Genomic DNA, 20457 nt, shown 5'->3' on the forward strand with positions numbered 1-20457 from the left:
ATTGCTTATCTAATTAAAATTTAAACTATAATAAAAGTCAAAATACAAGTTATTTTTAAAAGTTGCAGAACTAAAGTAGCTCAAGATGAAGAGTGGAAGCTGTGTTTTAATTTTTTGCTCCTGTTGCAGGGCCCTTCTTGTATACGGTGTAGCCGCTCCTTAATGTTGCAAACTTTTAACTGGCTTACATTGTATTCGCTAAAAGATAGTAAAAATACTCTTAAATAAAAGAAACATTCACTCTTTACACATTTTTATTATGGTTAAAGATATAACGTAATTTTTTTTACATGGTTTCACTTTTTCTTAACATTAATTTGTTTCTCTGCTCTAGATGAAGAACATCCGTCCGTACTCCAATAGGCTTTTATTTATATATAGTCGGAGCGGCCCGAATTCCAGTCGAGTCGGGCAGCATGACCAGCCACTGAAAAAGAAAGCACGTCATAAGCAAAAAACTAGAGATTTCATACATAAGTTACTAACAGGCTACGAGATTACTTTTTAAGCTGACGATATCAATAATTCCACTGTTATAAAATTACATCCCTACGAATCCTTGGATAAATAGATAAAACTCGGCATTCACCATTGGTCTGTAGTCTGTATTACAGCAAGGCAATAGTCAAAATATCTTTATTCAATTTAGGCTATAACAAGCACTTATGAATGTCAAAAAAAATCTACCACCGGTAGATAGGTTTGTAGGTTATTTTATTTGTTTTTATTCTTTATTTCCCTGTCAATATTTCGGTGATATTCAAAGTATACGTCAAAGGCGTGGCGTAATCTTAAATGAAGTGGTCTGGTGAACAATCTTAGCAGAAGTGCTTATATGGAGTTAACCAACCGTTGGAGAAAATATTCCTGATTCATTACAATACATTGTGTTAAGCATTATTTCCACCAAACGGCTGTCATTGGATCGGATCGGAAAGAATCCAAACGGATGCGGCGGCAAGCGAATGGGTCCGATCGGATATGGCGACAGGCGAACGTAGATGATCGCGTCACTGCTTATGTACTTTCAGTGAAGTGGTGAAGCTGCTACACACGCCTTCGTAATATAGATTTTTAATACTGTGTACATGATTTAGTATCGTTATAGATTGTAAAATTCTTTCCGATCTGCAGGGCTACTAGGAAATTTGAAAATCGAAGTTCATATCATACCGTCTCTCTCACTCTCGTATTAAATAATATTAGTGTGAGCGGAACGGCAAGTCACGAAGTTCGAATATAGCACTTCGTAGTAAAGGGTCTGATCCGATTCCAGTCGTTTGGTGGAAATAATGCTTTACATTGCCCCGATCCCGCTATGTAGTGAGTGCTACTAGGCTACTAGGAAACTCGCAAATCAAAGTTCGTCGCACCGTCCCTTTCACTCGCGTATTAAATGACATAAACGTCAGCGGGACGGCAACATACATAGGGCCAGTAGTGTTTAGTAGTGCTGTACTTACTAGGTGAGCGAGAGACCACGCCGGCAAGCGAGGCGCGCGTAGTAGAGCGGCGTGGGACACGACACAGAGCGCGGGGTCGAACCACAAAGGAAGCATAGGTAATACGTCACTTTTTCCAACTCGGCCTTTGGTACAGCATTATTGTAGTAAACGTAATAGCTCGACAAACGTCGCTTAGCCGTGCCATTATAGGACACCTGAAAATAATACATTGTTTAAATATGCGGACATTTTTGTAACAGCTTATAGCTGTTCTGACCAAGATCGAGCTAATGCCTAAAACCAAAACCTTGTACTTTGGAACTGACTTTTAACAACCATAAAGTACGTATCAAAAAGTTAAGTTTTGAGAAAGAGCCAAATACACAATTAAATCGAAGAATAATAGTAAGGATAAATTTATTAATAACATCAGTTATAAGTCTGAAGAACGTTTCGCAAGTTAAGAAAAAAATATTGAAAAAAAATTAGCAATTACGTTTAGTAACTTTGATTAACATTCCCACGGCAGTCCCGTATAGAGAATTAATATCCATGAAAATACCGGTTGTTTTCTTACCATGCTGAATTGGATTTGCCTGTCGCAATCCGTCGGATCGACGTGATGCGTGATAACGTAGCCAGGGCACAAGTTTCTATTTAGATTATCCCAGGAACGATCCCAGTCAAGTGGATTGAATCTGCAAGCAAGAAATCATTCCAATTAGTTTGCGCACTTACGCCCAATTACGGTAATAATACGGAATTGCGGCAAGTTCAACAAAAAGAAATAATTTCAAATACACAAAACAAAAAACCATCAACTAGGGGTACCTTTAATCTTAACAGATGAAAACAGCTAACGGAAAAAACTTTGTATTTTTTTTTAGCCAGTTAACTATTTCTGTTTCCTAATTAAATTTTGATTTAGATATCTCAGTATATGACAGGGAGGTTCAGCATAGAAACATATTAAATTGAATTAGGAACCCACCTGGCATTACGCGGTGATTCCACCAACAGGAATAGTATCTTGGGACTGGTGGCTGCAGAGCATCCTGGCTGCAATTGCGAGACTCGCGCGTAAGCCGTTAAAAACTTGCCTAATTCATACGATTCGACCTGCAACAACAAGGATATCATCAATATAGCAGCGCTACGTGCCAGATAAGTATAGACAACTTGCAACGCCGACAAAAGTTGCAGTCTCTTAAGAATAAGAATTTATTTGAAATATAACAATGTAACAATAAAGGTTCATCAGCGGACTCTGCACTAGACTCTAGTGCATTAAATTGATGCGCAAGAATGAGCGTGGAAAGAACACAATCTACACAACATTTACAGAAACTCTCAAACCCTTCAAAAATGCTGGCATCGAAATATCATGAGCTCAATAAAACTAAGCACGGAAATCAAAAAGCAAACAAAAATATAGGTAGTGCCAAGAGTATTGAAGTTAATTATTACAAACACAGTTCTTCGTGAAGAACTAATTGCATAAAAAGAGAATGATAAAATCCCGCTGTCATTACATTATGTTCTTCTGTGCGTGTCCTCAACACTGGTGGAACTCCATTTATGTGTGTATCTGTGCACGTCATTTCAATGCATGTAAGTATTTTTGAAACCAATAGACAAGACCATAGGCGAGTTATGCTATTGGATAAAACAGTAGTTACCTCATTGTACTGTGTATTTGTCATGCAGTTACGGAAGTAGATGATCGTTGTTGGAAGTGCGTCGTTATGTTGCAAGTAGACTGTTAGATGCTCAACCATCATATTTTCCATATCGACAATCTGTTCTTTCTGTAAAAGAATAAGAAACAGGTGAATATAAGCTATATTTAAGGATGTTAGTTTAAAACTTGAAATAATCGTTTTTTTTTAATTACCTTTGCTTCCTGTATACTAATTTCGACGTTGTATTTAGTATACTGGGAATCAATTGATGCAGTAATTGCTGCAATGGCAGGAACTTTTGAATGATATACTGACGACTGAAACAAAATCATTCGTTAATATTTAAAATACAAAGATATAAACTTCTTGAAGAACATAAGACTTCGTTCAACATTTAATTTCTAAGCAATCAGCCAACCAGTGTTTGCACAAAGCAATATTAGGACTTCTTTTCTTACTTCTACAGCAAGAGTATTTGTATAAAGTGTTACCTGTTGTGGGGTCTGACGGATGACGTGGCCACCTACGACCATAACCCGTTCTGATTGCTGGAGACAGGTCGGCATGCTGGCGGGGTGCAGAGCATGGTTTACACCCATAAGCTTTGCATTGGCCTACAAATTAACGTCTGTTAGTTAAAGGATACTTACTAATACTATATCATACCTTTCCCTTTTATAGAATTACCATGGATATTCAATGAGGAAACGCTGCCAGCCTTTTGAGCATAATGCCACGTGACTGTTTTTAGATTTAATTTAGTTTTAACCAACGAGGTTTTATTTTAGTTTTTTATGTTTCGTATGTTATCTCGTTTACTTTTATGATCTTAAATTATAATAAACTAGTTTATACTTTGATACGTCTAAATAATGTTCGCACAATATACATTCGAATAGAAATAACGATATTTCACCAAATAAAGAGAAATGTTACCTTCATTAGTAAGCTTTTTACTATGGCCGTGTTAATTCCCTTCAGAGCGGTCTCTTCTCTGATACATTGCGTCACAATTCCCACTGTTTGCTCTGCTATTTGTTTTACCTAAAAAAAAAACATTTTTACAACCAAGTCGAAATATTTCATTATTTCAGAATTGAAAACTAATTGGAGTAACTTTAATACATCAACTCTCATCCCATCATCATCATCATCATAATCATTAAAACTGGCCAAGAGCGTGTCGGACACGCCCGAAATAGGGTTCCGTAGCCATTACGAAAAAAAAGTAATATTTTTCTAAGGATCTTATTTTGTACGGAATATTCAAGTTTAGGTAGATTTTATACTTTAGGCTGCTATTTACTCTTAAACTACTAATAATTCTCAAGAAAACTTAACCGTTATAGTTTTCCTTGTAAGTTTGATATACTTACTACCATCCTCAATTTTTTCAAGGTTGGATGAGAAAAAAAACACCCCCACTTTACATCTATGGGAGGTACTCAAAAAAAATTTTTTAATTTTTATTGTACCATTTTGTCGGCATAGTTTACATATATATTCGTGCAAAAGTACAGCTTGTTAGCATTGATAGTCCCTGAGCAAAGCCGCGGACGGACAGACAGACAGACATGACGAAACTATAAGGGTTCCGTTTTTGCCATTTTGGCTACGGAACCCTAAAAGTGATGAGTTGATCATTTAAAATGCGTAATTTTAATGCGTGAAGTGCCTAATTAGCTCGATCTCAAGTTCATCCCTTCATACACTTTTGTACAACGTTGCAATAGTGCAATAGTGCTATACGTGTGGCCCAGAACCGGCGATAATATTAAAAACAGAGGTTCCAAAGATCACCGGTATTGAAACATCATGGTCCCATTTAATTAAAATCAACTTAACTTTTGTTTTTTTTTTCTAACAAACTTAATCGTAAATTAAATGTACGCCATCATAGAACCCAACTGACGTCGCCTGTCACGCTACAAATATCAAACATTTTGCTTTACATTGCTTCTTCGAATAAACTTTAAAGTGTAATAAAAATGAAACAATTAATTATTTTTTCATCACACTTGCTCGTAAACAGTGTCGTAACATGCAGGCTACCTTGGTTGCAACCCCCAAATAAAACCCTCGACCTTAATGTGCTTGTCATGAAACCCGTGGTCGGTAAGTGAGTCATTGCGCGTACACATTGTCTTGTCATGAAGCCCGTGGTCGGTCAATGAGTCAGGGCCGTACTGATGGCGCTGCGCATGGCAGCAGCAGGACCACATACACACGCGGCTCAGGCACATGCTGAGGGAGGGGAGGGCGGCGCTGCCAAGAGCGCAGCCTAAGGTATCGCCAATATTTGGAAGAATTATATTTTTTCTTTTACAAATATAAAATTATACTCGCAAATGTGATGAAAAACATTGTATGTCGCACGGACGGTACTAGAATTACGAACATCGACTCATTAAAGCCCTCAGTCTTCGACTTCGGGCTTCTAATAGACTCTCGTTCGTAATTCCTTATTTACCGCCCTTAAGACACAATGTACTATTAAAAGTCGCTGAACTAATGTTGTTGTGTTTGACAAGTACGATCTAAGTTTTCATTATTTGCCCATGTTACAGGCCACACACGATATATATATAACGTTACGTGCTATATATATTAAGTTCAATCCAATCACTGACCTCATGGTAGCTGTCCTTTTCGCTCTGTGGCAATACGACGAATAAAAGTCTGACATTTCCTTGCTTGCATTCGGTCATGAACTTTTTCAGATCCTTCATAAAAACGTGGGCCTGTTTCACAACCAGCTCTTCCATCGGCATACCCATCAGGTGCCCGGTATTCTGGATCTAAAAAATTAAACATTTTGCTGTCACTCATATCAAAACTGTCGCCGCTTTGTTAATAAATGACTTAGAGATTAATTGCCACAATTAATTAAACATTAATAGTAATTATAGGTTTAGGTTGATTGTTTTGAACATGTACAATGAATATGAAATAAAGGTTTGAACATTCATTGACAATTATCGTTATAAACAAAGGGTTGGGCAATTTAACGAGGAAAACTTTAGGATGTTATTCTAGAATTTTAGAATTTAAAGTATGTTACCATTGACAAAATCCTTGCGTAGTCCGCCCTGATATTTAAGCTGGGTTCAATGACAACGAAACCCCAACGCAGCACTTCTGCTGGCTGCAGCAGCTTCCCAAGTTCCCAGCTGCCACACCTGGACAACAAATGCAAACATTGTGACCACAACCCAGAGCCTGATTTAGAGGTCTGGAGGCCTTGGAGTAACAATGCAGGTGGTAGGACCTTGTGCAAGGTCCGCCCGGATTGCTACCACCATCTTGCTCGCTAATCCTGCCGTGAAGCAGCAGTGCTTGCACTGTTGTGTTTCGGCGTGGAGAGTAAGACAGCCGGTGAAATTACTGGCACTTGAGGTATCCCATCTTAGGCATCTAGTTTGGCAACGCGTCTGCAATACCCCTGGTGTTGCAGCCGTTTATGGGCGGTGGTGATCTCTTACCATCAGGAGACCCACTTGCTCGTTTGCCAACCAGTCGAATAAAAAAACAAAGGAGTGGAGGCCCCCATAAAAATATCGAGCATGCCACACCACAGTGTTATGTAGTCCCGTTTTGTTCGGAAAAAAGGGAGGACAAAGGTTTTGCGATAGCCCTCATTGCTTCGCAGGTTTGTGCAGGTTTCCTCACGACGTTTCCCTTCACCGTAAAGCTCGTGGTAAATTTCAAATGTAATTTCGCACATGAATTTCGAAAAACTCAGAGGTGCGAGCCAGGGTTTGAACGATCCTCTGCTTCAGAGGAAAAACCACTAAGCCACCACTTAGGCTTTTTAATAAGTACTTTATAAAAGAGTAACTCACCATGGTCTTGTCACCCCACCGTCGGTCTGCAGTAAAGGTTCGTGAAGCGTTCTCGCTTTGCTCTCGCTAGTTTGGTCTTCTGATTGGTTTCCATTAAAATTGGACATCATCTAAAACAATTACGCGTAAATTAGGAAAACATGGAGCCAAATCATTGGTCTGGGTTTAGGAGCGCAGGTTCCAGCAGGGCTACTACGAAACTCGAAACTCGAAGTTCTTGTCGTGCGGTCCCTCTGACACTTATACTATTTAATACGAGAGCGAGAGGGACGGTACGATATGAACTTCGAGTTTCGTAGTAGCCCTGCAGGACAGAGGCGGAGGCGGGTTCCCTTTCGGGACGTACTTGGTTCAGCAGATCTCGTTGGCTATACAGTGGGGCGATGCGGCTGGGGCGATGGGTACGTTTGGGCCAAGTACGATGCGAATGGGTATTGTTTAATTTTCGATTTAGTAAATAAAATACATATGCATGGTGTATATACATAGTGCCATGACGCTGATTTTCAGTAGATATAAAATAACTTTTAAAAAAAATGTTATGATATTATGAAATCTACACAAGAATTGCGACTTTGCATAGTATACAGACTAGAATATTTAAAAATGTAAGTTGGTTCGAAAACAAATATTTAATAATAATAATAAATAATGAAAAGTTTATTGTCCCAAAAACAAATGTTACAACTAAACATAAACATAAGTTTGTATAAAAAGATCTTAAAAAAGTGGTCGAGCTTTCGATCCCTAAACTACCCCTAAACCTGTGCCTTAGGGGCTTGAGTTTGTCTGAAATTAATGTCTTAAACAAACATGTTCTTGGACAATGTAACAGCACATTAATTAGTAGTAAAAATGAAATATATGACTAAAATAATAAAAATAAAATAATAATAGGACGTCATCCCTCAGTGACAAGAATTTTGGTTCAATAGTGATTGGTTTTAGTGGGATGAATTTGTATTTTATTTCAATCAAAAAAAAAATGTGTGGACTTTTATGATATGGTCATTTTACAATTTAATACGAGATTAAAATGCGAATGAAGACTGAGTGTTAGCATAGAATTAATAACGCGTCTACAAAGAAGCCGATAAATAGTGGCGACCACATTTTGTCTTCATATTAAAATTCGACCAATTTTGCCCTCGAAATTTATGTAACTAAATGTAGTGTGTAGATAAAATGTATCAATAAACTTACGTTGAAGTTTTCGTTGATGGTTGCGATCACTTAGGAGTCTCGTACTGTTTCCGGGACCGGGATTGGTGATTGACTGACTGCCTGCCGTTTCTGCGAGAACTATTTATACAAAACAAAATCAATTAACAAAATACAAAATCTTTAGACTTTAGATTATCAATTAAAAAGGTTTACAGTAAATAATTTGCTAATTGCAGGTTCGTTGACAGTGCCATTACGGTAACAATTATATTTTTAATTAGACGAAAACATACTATTTACCAATGGGTAGAAAGAAGACAAAATATAATATGAAATTAAATATAATAAACCGGCCAAGAGTGTGACGAACCATGCTCAGTGTAGGGTTCTGTAGCTGTTACTATAATAAAGAAAGCTAGGAAAGGGACACATCTCTTACCTACGAAAATTACCACTTTAAAATTGAGTACTTAGAAAACGAATCATCCCATCATCATCCCAGCCTACATACGTCCCACTGCTGGGCACAGGCCTCCTCTCAAAGCAAGAGGGCTATGCGGCCCAGTGCGGATTGGGAACTTCACACGCACCATTGAATTGCTTCGCAGGTTTGTGCAGGTTTCCTCACAATGACCGTAAAGCTCGTGGTAATTTTCAAATGTAATTCCGAACATGAATTTCGAAAAACTCAGAGGTGCAAGCCGGGGTTTGAACCCACGACCCTCTGCTTGAGAGGTGATAGGCCAAACACTAGGCCACCACGGCTTAGAAAACGGATACATATTTAAAAAATATGACGTGAAAAACTTTACCAGCAAAAGAGCGTATCTCTATCGTTTACGTCATTTTCTCGGCAGTTTTTCGGCAATAACTCAAAAACGGTATACGGACCATGTTTAAAACCATTTTAGTTGAGAGTATTAATTAAGTTTTACCTATGTTATTGTTTTCATATTTTTGGAATATACATTTTTAAAGCGATTTTTTTATTTTTAAGTGGGGGAAAAAATTTACAACTTTCATGGCGACTATGTAGTTTTTGAGTAAAATACTTGTGACATGACGAACAGGACGAAACTATAAGGATTCCATTTTTGACATTTGACTACGGAACCCTAAAAAATTTAACATTAAAATTCCAGTTAATTTGTTTGTTTGCGACAGAGGATGGCAAAATGCCACTTTAATTACCATGACAAACAAATGACGTCATAGCGGGTAATTAAGGGACAATTAGCTTACGAGCTCAATTTTAACCGTCAAAATCCAAAATTATATTAAAAACTAGACTTTTCCCGCGGCTTTGCACGCGTTAATCAAAATTCGGCCGGTATTAAATTTCCGGGATTTTGTCTAATTCCTATAGAAATCCCCAAAAATAACATCAATTATTTAAAATAACGTGTGCATTTTAAACACCCGCGCCATATCACATACTTATATTTAAACTGAGTTATTTTAGCTATTTTGCTTAGCACTGTTTTTTTGCGTATCCTACTTCTTATAAATGCTAAAGTTTGTGTGTGTGTGTATTTGTTACTTCTTCAAGCTGAAATTTGGTAAATAACACATAGGCTAATTTTTATCCCAATATTCCTACGGGATAGGGATAAAATCTCGAAATAACAACTGTTGGGCTTAGAGTCATGAAATTTGGGATGGTTGTTTTTAATGCAACGTCAATTAAACTACGATGTAATTTTTGGTAAATCCCACGGGAATTTTGCGAAATCCCGGAATTTAAATACAACTACTGTATTTAATGATTGACGCGTGCGAAGCCGTGGGTAAACTCTAGTAATAGAAAAAATATTTTTAAGCCAGTAAATAATGTTTTGTTCTCGGTCCTCTGGGTTGGGGCAGAAACAGTGTTTTGCTCCTATAAGTAATGTTGACCCATTAAGGCATGGCTCTTTTGCTACGTACTACTCCAGCGTATACAAACAAAAGAAAATATTTAGTTTTAAGCTTGGACAATTTTTTTGTATTTCTGTAATCGAGATTATGTGTTTTCAGTATCAAATAAACATTTTATCTATCTACACATCTATCACAATGTCACAATCAAACTACACAGCGCAAGAAATTACTGTAACAATTTTTTTTTGCTTATTCTACTTTTTGTCGACTGTATAATGCATAGTCATCAAACTAATTTGCGTTTACCTTTTAAGTCAATCCGACCACTGGCAGTGGGTTCAAATGTGGGTCAAAATGATCTTGCAAGATTTGACCAAACAACAACAATCTGGGCAAGTTAAAAAAAAACTTGTAATAAAATTAAATACAAGGTGGAGGTCACTTGATCCCTATAAAAAGCACTTTTAAATTTACCAAGAAAAAATTACCAAGTTTCGATGAAAAGGTAACAAGTTAACATAATATTCAGATAAAGCCACGAGGTTAGAATTAACCAGGTAATTCTACGTACTCCGGAAACGAGAGAATATCTTGGCCGAGATAAAAAAGCTCCTGGTATCTATGAGTTAGAAAGCCTTAGTGTTTAAGTGGTTTGAGCTGTGGCTTCGCAAACAGAGTCAAAATTTATTAGATGACCGGATAACCAAGTGGTTAGAGACCTTGACTACGAGCTTGAGGTCCCGGGTTCGACCCCCGGTTGGGGCAGTTATTTCTTTAAAATATGAATGTCTGTTCTCTAGTTTGTATGTACATGCATACACCGGTACATATTATCTATCTATTTAAGAATGTTTATACGTTGCTTATAGTACCCATAACAAGCTTTGCTTATTTTGTAAAGGTAATTTGGCGTCGAGCGTCCCGTGATATTTATTTTATTATTTTCGAGCGCAGCTGTCAAAGAGGATAGAACTAAGACCTTAACGTCTAGTGCACTCGGAATCACAATCGTTTTTACCGCTCCTTTCTATCACACGGTGTAGGATGAAGGTAGAAGGAGAAGGTGAATGCGATTGCGAGTTCCCACGCGTTAGGCAATCCAGCCTCTGCTATAATTATGTGTTATTGGTGAAGAAGTGTTCCATTGCATGTAGTTGACAAAGAACTGCCCCAATAATAATGTAGTATACTAATATGAGTGGAGACCCTTGGGGGAGGCCTATGTCCACCAGTGGACGTCTTTTGGCTGTCTTAATGATGATGATGAATAACATGAATGTCATGGGACACTTGACATCTTTTGACCTAGTACCAAACTAAACAAAGCTTGTACTATGGATACTAGACAACGGATACACATACATATATAGATAAATACATACTTAAATATATATGAAACAACCAAGACCCGAGAACAACATTAGTATTATTCATACAAATACCTGCCCTGGCCGGGAATCGAGCCCGTGACCTCATAAGCTTTTTAGTCAGATTCTTTAACCATTTGGCCATCCGGTCGTCTAATTATGATTAGCATCTGGATATAGTCGTCCTAGAGCCCGTAGCTTCACCCGCTCAGACCGGAACCGGGCGTAGCGGCTACCTCGCTTTTATTACTTTTACCAGCAAGTCTCGTAAATTTAGCCAGTTTTATATTTCAGCTACTTAATATTTAAATTTGCATCAAAATTCCAGAATTTTGCCCTGGCATTGTAACCTTCTGGCCGTTCACGCTTAGAACCATAACTTTAAAGCTCCAGATTGGTATTATTATAAGCTCGATTTTTTTTTTGTATCAATGTTTGTTACTCTTTCACGCAAAAACTATTTAAAAGATCTTATTAAAACTTTAAAGTAATATAGTAGTGGAATATCCGAACTTAAAAAGATCTTCAGCGGTCTGAGATTGGAAAGAAATGTATAATAAATTTAGTATACTGTATTACATAATTATATTAATAATGGTTTTGCTGAAAAAATCTTGGACAGGTTATTTTTTTAAATATATTTTAATGTTTTTTGATTAAATGCAGACAACCCTATATCAAAGTGTTCACAATAAAACAGCGCTTACGTTGATTTATACAATTAGTTCTATTATCTCATCAAGTGGAAGTAACTGGCAGCGACATTACTGTTTAAGTTTATACCTGGCAACCCAGTCAGTTCGTCCAGGTAAACAATAGCAAACCCAACGTCTACAGTATTCTATAGGTTTTATAATCTAAGTAAACATAACATTTTCTTATTATCTCGATGATGCAAAAAATATTTAAAATCATTTTTATAATATAATGTCCAGGATTTTTTCAGAAAATCCATTTCTAATATATTTTCTTATATACTAAATTTATTATAAAATAGGTTTCATTCTGTTATCAGACCGGTGAAGATCTTTTCAAGTTCGGATCTTAGAACATAGCTCATACATCAGAATAACACTTGGGCTACTTTTTCCTCCAGGATCAGGATAATACTTTGAAATCTCATTCGCTATAATTTTTGAAATTAAATTAAATTTTATTGATAAGCTATTTTGTGACTGTGCTTATATTTGTCATCCAATCTACATTATGTAGATATTTGTGTGTGTGTGTAGATGTGTGTGTACATTATGTAGATATGTACATATTTTATCGCACTTTCAGATCAACACCGCATCAACTGAAAATAATACACCATTTTAATTTAGACATCCCAGAAATTTTATTAAGTCTAAAATGGTCCTAGCCTAATGGAGCTATATGTCAAAGTCAAAGTCAAAGTCAAAATATCTTTATTCAATTTATTTAATATTATGATCTGGTAGTAACAATTGAAATTCCGGGTTTTTACAAAATTCCCCTGGGAATTCCCAATATGTATATATCATGGTCTTCATTGAGTGTTAAGAACAAATTGTCCAAAATTTCAAGACTCTAAACCCAGCCTATATTAAAAAGTAGCCTATATTATTCCAGACGTCCAGCTACCGTCATTCCAAATTTCATGACTCTAAGCTCAGCGGTTGTAATTTCAAGATTAAATCCCTATCCCGTGGGAATATCGGGATAAAAAGTAACCTATGTGTTATCCCAGACGTCCAACTATCTACGTACTAAATTTCTTCCAAATGCGTCCTGCTGTTTTAGCGGGAAGGAGTAACAAATATACACACACACACACACACACACTCAAACTTTCGCATTTATTATATAATTAGGATTAGGATGAACTAAATTTCTTTTAGTTCATTGACATGGACCTCCGCAAAGTAACGCCTGATTCAATAAATTAATTCATAATACATTATAAGTATAGCGCAAACACAGATTACCCTCTCTGTGAGCGCAAAGCATAGTATCATGAATCAAAGAATGTAAATTGCGAACAACGAGCGGAGTCACAGACAAAAGCTAGTCGGAAGCGCGTTTGCATTGCATTAACATTACAATTCTTTGTTGGACACAACAATATAAATCATACGTCCGTGCTATGTTTTATCCGAACGGCTTTACCACGGGAATGTTATGTATTTCTGATTGTCATTACACGGCTATTTACGACCATTAATAAGTGAGCCAGTGGTCCCGTGTTTAGCGACTATTATGCTCTTTATTAACATCGAGATCAAAATTGACCTATGCGTCCATTATGTCCAGTTATTTTCATCCCAAATTCGTCTAGCCGTTAGTGTGAAAAAGTAACAATCATACACACACACACAATACTCAAATGCTTAAGTATACATTTATCATATTAAGTATGTAGTAGGATAAAAAGACCATAAGAAAAATCTATTAATTTTCGGCCGGCAAAAGCCACAAACTTCTAAAATCTTTTATTTAATAAAATCTCAACAACTTCAACAGTTGCATTCACCCGATGTCTGTAACTAAGTACCAATTAGATTCAAAAGCCCTCTGCTTAATGCTCTGTCGATTCCCGAACATTCTCGAAGGTTCGAGAACCATCGATAGTCCCCCTTAGTTCTCAGTTAAGGTTATTAGCAGACGTTTGATTATCGGATTCGCCGGGTTAATGTGGATGGTTATCTGTTGATGAAGTTTATCAATTGACCCAAATTATGATTCGGGTAGGATTTATCAAAATCCGTGATTTTGCTTGGGGATTTTCATGCCATAATAATTATGTATATGTCATCATCATCCCAGTCTATATACGTCCCACTGCTGGGCACAGGTCTCCTCTCAGAATGAGAGGGCTAGGGCCGTAGTTCCCACACGGGCCCAGTGCGGATATCTGACTAATATTATAGTAGTGCTAAAAAGCCGTTGTGACCTAGTAGTGGCTTAGACTCTCAAGCAGAGAGTCGTGAGTTCAAACCCGGTTCGCATCCCTGAGATTTCACGAATTCATGTACGAAATTACATTAGAAATTTACCACGGGCTTGTGTGCTCTTATTCTACGCGTTTTTATTCTGCTGCAATACTTTGGCATACTTCTTTATTAACTTACATAACATTAACCTTTTGTATGTGGAACTGATTGTTTACTAGCCTGGATAGCTAGCGCACAATTAGTTGGGTCTAGACTTGGACGTGAGCAGCTTATTAACAAACCTCTAAGTCAGTGGACAATATTATAGATTACATCTATTCAGGATTGCTCTAACTCGCGTATAAAGTACAAATTGTTCATTGAATAAAGAATTCTAAGAATTTTGAAATAATATCCAAAATAACAAAGCAGGTCAACCACACCCCACAGTTCAGTCTATTCGTGACCACGGCCACTGTAATGTTGCCAAAACGTCGAGGTAAATATTACTCGTGTGTGTTAGCGTGATAAGTCCTGTGCGTGGTATTTTGACTATCAGGTCAACCACGTCTAAAGTCTTAAGCACTAAATTTGTTAAAAATATGTCAGGGCTCAGGAGGATAGATAACATACATCAAAATGGAAAAGCTTCCCCCTTATAGCACTGAATTGCTTTGCAGGTGTATGTACGTTTCAAGCTATGTTTTTCTTTTCCGTAAAAGCTCGTGGTAAATGTTGAATATATAATTTTGCGCATGGCTTTCGAAGAATTTCGAAAAAACCCGGGTTTGAACCTACGATCCCCTGCTTGAGAGACCATTAGTTTAATCACTTAGGCCACCACGGCTTATTATAAAAAACAAACATTATACACTTATAATTAAAATATAACTAACGGGACTTATCACGCTAAAACAAACGAGTAATATTTACCTCGACGTTTCGACCACATTACAGCCATGGTCATGAGTAGACTGAAGTGTGGGGTGAGGCGTTAGTGAGTGGTATTTTAATTATGAGTGAAAATCATGATTGAGTTTATAAACTTGCAGTTCATTATTACTGCTTTTCTATAGAGATAAAACATTATAAAAAGTTTCTTGCTTTTCATTTTAAAACATTAATAAAAAATGTAATTTATCAAAATTTTTCAAATAATAATGCTAAAATTTGAGAATTGTTGAATTCATTTTATATCACAAAGAGAGTTTCGTTATTTTATCAAAACACTTATCAAATTATTTTTTAGTTTCCAAAGTAACGTATTTTTTTATGGTGGCCCAATTTGAGCGGAAAGGCGGTCTTTGTTAAAAAAAATATTACATACTCGAAAACCACTTAATGTAGAGAAGTCTAGTTAACTGGAGCAGAAGTATTACAAATTAGCTTTAGTTTTATTTCTCTAAAGAAACAAATTTAATTACCAATCATCTTGTACCTATATGCGACAGAAAATTGTGACAGAAAGTTGAAAGACTAGAAGATATACCTATACGACTTTAATAAAATCAAATTAAAATACAATGAAAATTCAATATACTTACATTAACAGCACTGGCAGTAGTATGATCGTTCGATAGCACTGATACGAAATAAACTAAAATCTCAATCGTTATTTAAAGTTTTTTTGTAACCACAGTAAAAAGTTAGTAGAAAATTTCTAAAATACTGATACTCGTAGTTAACAACGAGAGATGTTGTCAGACAAGCGTCAAAAAGCAACTAAACATTTTTGAAAATTTCGGTGCTACTTATACTTCCCCAAACTTCCCTCACTCAATGAACAAAAATCTTCAGGTAAATTCAAAAACAAAAGAACAATAGAGCAGGCCCGCAGTGGTCATTTTGTTTGGCTTATAGGATACTTTAGAGTTTATCTAAAGCACGCGTAAATTAAAAAATTTAAATACCGGGATTTGACAAAACTCCCGTGGGAATTCCTGAAAATTACGTCGTAGTTTTCATTAAAATTGCATTAAATGCCACTTTGTCAAATTTCATGACTCCAAGCCCAACGGTTGTTATTTCGAGATTTTAACCCTATCCCGTGGAAACCTCGGGATAAAAAGTAACCTATATGTTATTCCAGATGTTCAGCTATCTACATACTAAATGTTATCCAAATCCGTCCAGCTGTTTTAGAAAGAAAGAAGAAAGAAAAATGATTTATTAACGGAACAGTACCACACAAACTCAAAAACAATAATATATTACTATACAAGCAAATCACGTGAAGGAGTAACACACACACACATACACACAAACATTCGCATTTATAAAATATAAGTAGGATTAAGGAAACGATGTATAAAGAACACTTAACAGACTAGTACTTAAAGCTCACAAATTGACGATTTTATTTGAATTAAAAACATTACATAATATAAAAAATATAATTTAGGTACGCGTATGACATTTTTACCTACATATTAATTTCATGATTCTTAACCCAGCGGTTATTATTTCGAGATTTTGATATTGGAATAAAAGTAGCCTATGTGTTATTCAGACGTCCAGATATGTACGTACCAAATTTTATTAAAATCCGTCTGTTTTAGCAATTGCAATTCTATTACAATATTTCAATTAGATGAGTAATGTTAAAGAATGTAACTGACATGATTCATGGGACCAGATCCTGAAATAAACGTTCTGTTATTAATAATTATTAATATGTAATTTATAATGTAATGAAATGTGACTTTGATTTAATTAATTTGAATTTATTTGGTTTGACATAAATAGACAGTTTAATTTAATTGGATGTGATGTGTTAATTTGAAATGAAACAGAAGTTAATTAATTAGGCCGTGTACATGAATGTCATGGAAATTAATGTAATTCGATTTAATGTACCTAATAATAATATATCTTATTTGCTTACTACCAGAGTCTCATAAGAATATTGTATACACTAACAATACTTGGATCTACTCAGTTATCCGAAAATAAATTATTTTGTTTTGATTTGATTTTAGCGTGAAGGAGTTAAAAACATACACACACACACACACACACACACACACACACACACACACACACACACAGAAACTTTTATAATATAAATATAGAAGTAGGAAAGTAGGATTAGTAGGATAGGATTTACATATCATAGAGTTTGGTGCAGAGATGGAGATGGTGGTGGAGAGGGCTCTTTGATTCCTTGACAAAAGCATTTAGTTAGCTGCATAAACCTGAAAAACAATTAAATGCTGTGTGAAGTTCCCAATCCGCAATGGGCCCACTTGAGAACTTTAGTCCAAGCCCGCACTATGAGCCTCTTGAGCACTTCTTTCAGCCTGCAGCTTTGGTTTGGGTCTGTAACCAGTGGGACGTGTAAAGGCTGAGATGATGATGATGACGATTGAACGAAAGTAATACCACTCAGACATTCTTATAGGAAAACTAGCTGGTGCCCGCGGCTACGCCCCCGGTGTAGTTTTTTTTTAATTTTCTAAATCTTCTTTTATAAGAACCTTCTGACACACACAACAAAAAAAGAATTAGCGAAATCGGTCCAGCCGTTCACGCGTGATGCCGTGACCAAGGGAAATAGGAATTCATTTTTATATACAGTATGGAAAAATAAATCTGGCCCTGGAGGGAATTAAATACTTAAGTTGGCTCATTTTACTTAAAGGAGACATTCTTTTATTTTTAAGGTAAAGACCGTACCGGGAAATTAAATACTGTTTAACGTTGGTTCATAAGTTTAGTAAACTTCCTAAAGAGAGACAACCTTCTTTGTGCATGGTTTTTAGCTGTGAACTGTTTTGTAATGATTCATTAAATGTACTGAGCGTTTCATCGCCAACTGTAACAGTTCGATACCAATTTAGTTTATTAGAATTAAATAAATAAAACTAAAAAAAAAATTTTCTAGAACTCGCTGCCTCGCCCAAGACTCAAACCAACTAAAATTAAACTCTCGTCTGTCGCCTATTTAGTACACAAGTTCTTTAATGAACATAACCTAGTACTTACTGTTCATTTCGAACAATTTATTAGTTAAATAATTTAAGTGTCACAAATCGATAATACGATCATTTTTATTATTAAGATGTTTGTTAGATAAATTTTGTCCTGAATAATAATCCTATCGATTCGTATAATAAAAAAAAAGTGTTTGCTTTTTTTTAATTTTAGTTGGTTCGAGTCCCGGGCGAGGCAAGCGAGTTTTAGAAAATCTTTGAATGCAATTTTGTTTCGTTTTAAAAATAAAGGAATGTCTTCTTTAAGTAAAATGAGCCAACTTAAGGATTTAAGGTCCTCCAGGGCCCGATTTATTTCTCCACACTGTATTAAGATGACAGATGCATGCCATTTTCACATTACGATTATCTCCACTTTGACACTCGGCAATTCTACAGTGGTTAAAATCAAGATTATATATACACAGCGGCACAAAATTTGGCCCACCCTTCATACAAAATTACTGACTGTGGAAGCATTCTACACTTCCACTGAACGTAGATATAGTTTAGATATAGTTAGTGTTTAGTATTGTAACTAAGGGACCCCATACATCCCTGTATTTCTTTTATTATTATTTTGTTGTATTTTTTTTCTTTAATTGTATAATATAGTTTTTAAGTATTTTATTTTGTAATTATATTTTTATGAAAAAATGACTTTCTGCCAAGTTTCTTGCGGCGCATTCTTCTTGGCAATGATGGTCTTTCCGAAAGCGCTGGTAGTTTAAAAAAATGACGTGTAAAAGTGCCCATTGCGGCCTATTTACTGAATAAATCATTTGAATTTGAATTTGAATCTGATTCTGCATACATTTGAGGGCCAGATTTTTGCCGCTCAGTATATAACGTCTAATCCGGCTTTGTATACTAGACAAGGTAAAATGATTGATAGTAAAAAAAGAGAACAAATATTAATTTGTCGTAATTTGTTTGTAATCTAACTTTACGATTTAAACCGAGACGCCCCGAGTGTCAAAGTAGAAATAATCGTACTGTAACACACACATACTTTCATTCACTCATTGAATTCATTCGTACCAGCTCTTGTGAATCTAAATGTACTCACATACAAACGTAATTGAGAAAAACGTCAGCCTACTTTTAACCTTCGCCATGATCAGATGCACCAAATTAATCTAGGAATGAAAACGACGATTCACTCACGCCAGGAAGTTTGATTTTAAGCGTTTTCATTTAAAATCAATATAAAAACAAAAGACTATAGGTAAATCCTATCTACCAAAAAGATATCTGTCTAAAAGGTTTGTTAATAACTTAAATACGTATTAAGAAGAAAGGATTACGAAAACAACACGTGCAGTTTGAGGATAACAACACAGGTAGCTGTGAAAACAAAAGATTGAAGTCGGCGCAGGATTAGTTTAACGAGAAGAGGGTAATTCGTGGCAACTACTAATTGAAAATAAGCCGACGAACAAACGGGTCATAAAATACTAATTTTAAGCTCCTTCCCGTAATTCCGGACAATAAGTTAATGTAAAGGAGTAACGGTTTTGTAACTACCCGGGAGGAAACAATAGTTTCTGTAAAGAGTAAAAAATTCTAAAAAATGTAAATGAATGAAAGGGAGTTTTCATGTTGGTGTTTTTATAGAACACTACCTACGACTCCGTCCGCGTAGCATTCAGCTTTCGTTATCCATCAGGAACTATGCCATTTTTCGGGATAAAAACTGTTGTATAATATGCCCTTCCCTGGGACACAAACTATCTGTATACCGAATTTAATCTAAATCGGTTCAGCGGTGTACTTGTAGACGTGATGAAATAAGAAACAAACAGAATTACAAACTTTCGCTTTTGTAATATTTGTGGGATAGTCTTTACTTTATTCAAACATAGAAATCATTACACTCATTACTTCAATTGAAATTCCAGGATTTTACTAATTGCCCGTAGGAATTCTTGAAAACTACATCGTGGTCTTTGCTTTATACTCGTACTAGCTTTATCCCGCGGCATCGCCCGCGAGGAATTCGGTTATTGCGCGCTGTTCCCTCGGGAACTGTGCATTTTTCCGGGATAAAATACTTTTTATGCCTATGTCACTCTCGGGCCCATAAACTATCTCTATGGCAAAAATCACGTCGATCCTTCGCTCCGTTTCGACGTGAAAGACGGACAAACATACAAAAACACATACATACTTTCGCATTTATAATATTAGTATGGATAGGTTGGACTGATGATGATGATGAATGAATTAGAA

The 20457-nt window shown here is 36.0% G+C and overlaps 1 protein-coding gene across 1 annotated transcript; it reads right to left on the minus strand.

Annotated features, from left to right (window-relative positions):
• Positions 1 to 236: 236 nt before the first annotated feature.
• On the minus strand, positions 237 to 15957 carry LOC141440827 (protein argonaute-2-like). The gene is made up of 13 exons (XM_074105389.1): positions 15799 to 15957; positions 8173 to 8271; positions 6970 to 7079; positions 6189 to 6306; positions 5758 to 5925; positions 4064 to 4171; positions 3619 to 3741; positions 3340 to 3444; positions 3125 to 3253; positions 2437 to 2564; positions 2023 to 2143; positions 1464 to 1660; positions 237 to 427 (listed from the first exon to the last, which is right to left on the minus strand). Exons 3-13 carry the CDS (start codon positions 7077 to 7079, stop codon positions 331 to 333), a joined length of 1404 nt encoding a protein of 467 aa, XP_073961490.1. The 5' UTR covers positions 8173 to 8271; positions 15799 to 15957; the 3' UTR covers positions 237 to 330.
• Positions 15958 to 20457: the final 4500 nt, after the last annotated feature.

This window comes from Choristoneura fumiferana, chromosome 23, assembly GCF_025370935.1.
Source record: "Choristoneura fumiferana chromosome 23, NRCan_CFum_1, whole genome shotgun sequence".
In the NCBI taxonomy this organism is placed as follows: Eukaryota; Metazoa; Arthropoda; class Insecta; order Lepidoptera; family Tortricidae; genus Choristoneura; species Choristoneura fumiferana.

What these genes read in the sequence shown, in the direction of transcription:
- LOC141440827 (XM_074105389.1), bottom strand. Translation starts at nt 7,079, where the DNA reads ATGATGTCCAATTTTAATGGAAACCAATCAGAAGACCAAACTAGCGAG. An exon ending in TTAGTATACAGGAAGCAAAG is followed by an intron (nt 3,254 to 3,339) that starts GTAATTAAAAAA and finishes ATTCTTTTACAG; the next exon opens with AAAGAACAGATTGTCGATAT. An exon ending in GGCAAATCCAATTCAGCATG is followed by an intron (nt 1,661 to 2,022) that starts GTAAGAAAACAA and finishes TATTATTTTCAG; the next exon opens with GTGTCCTATAATGGCACGGC.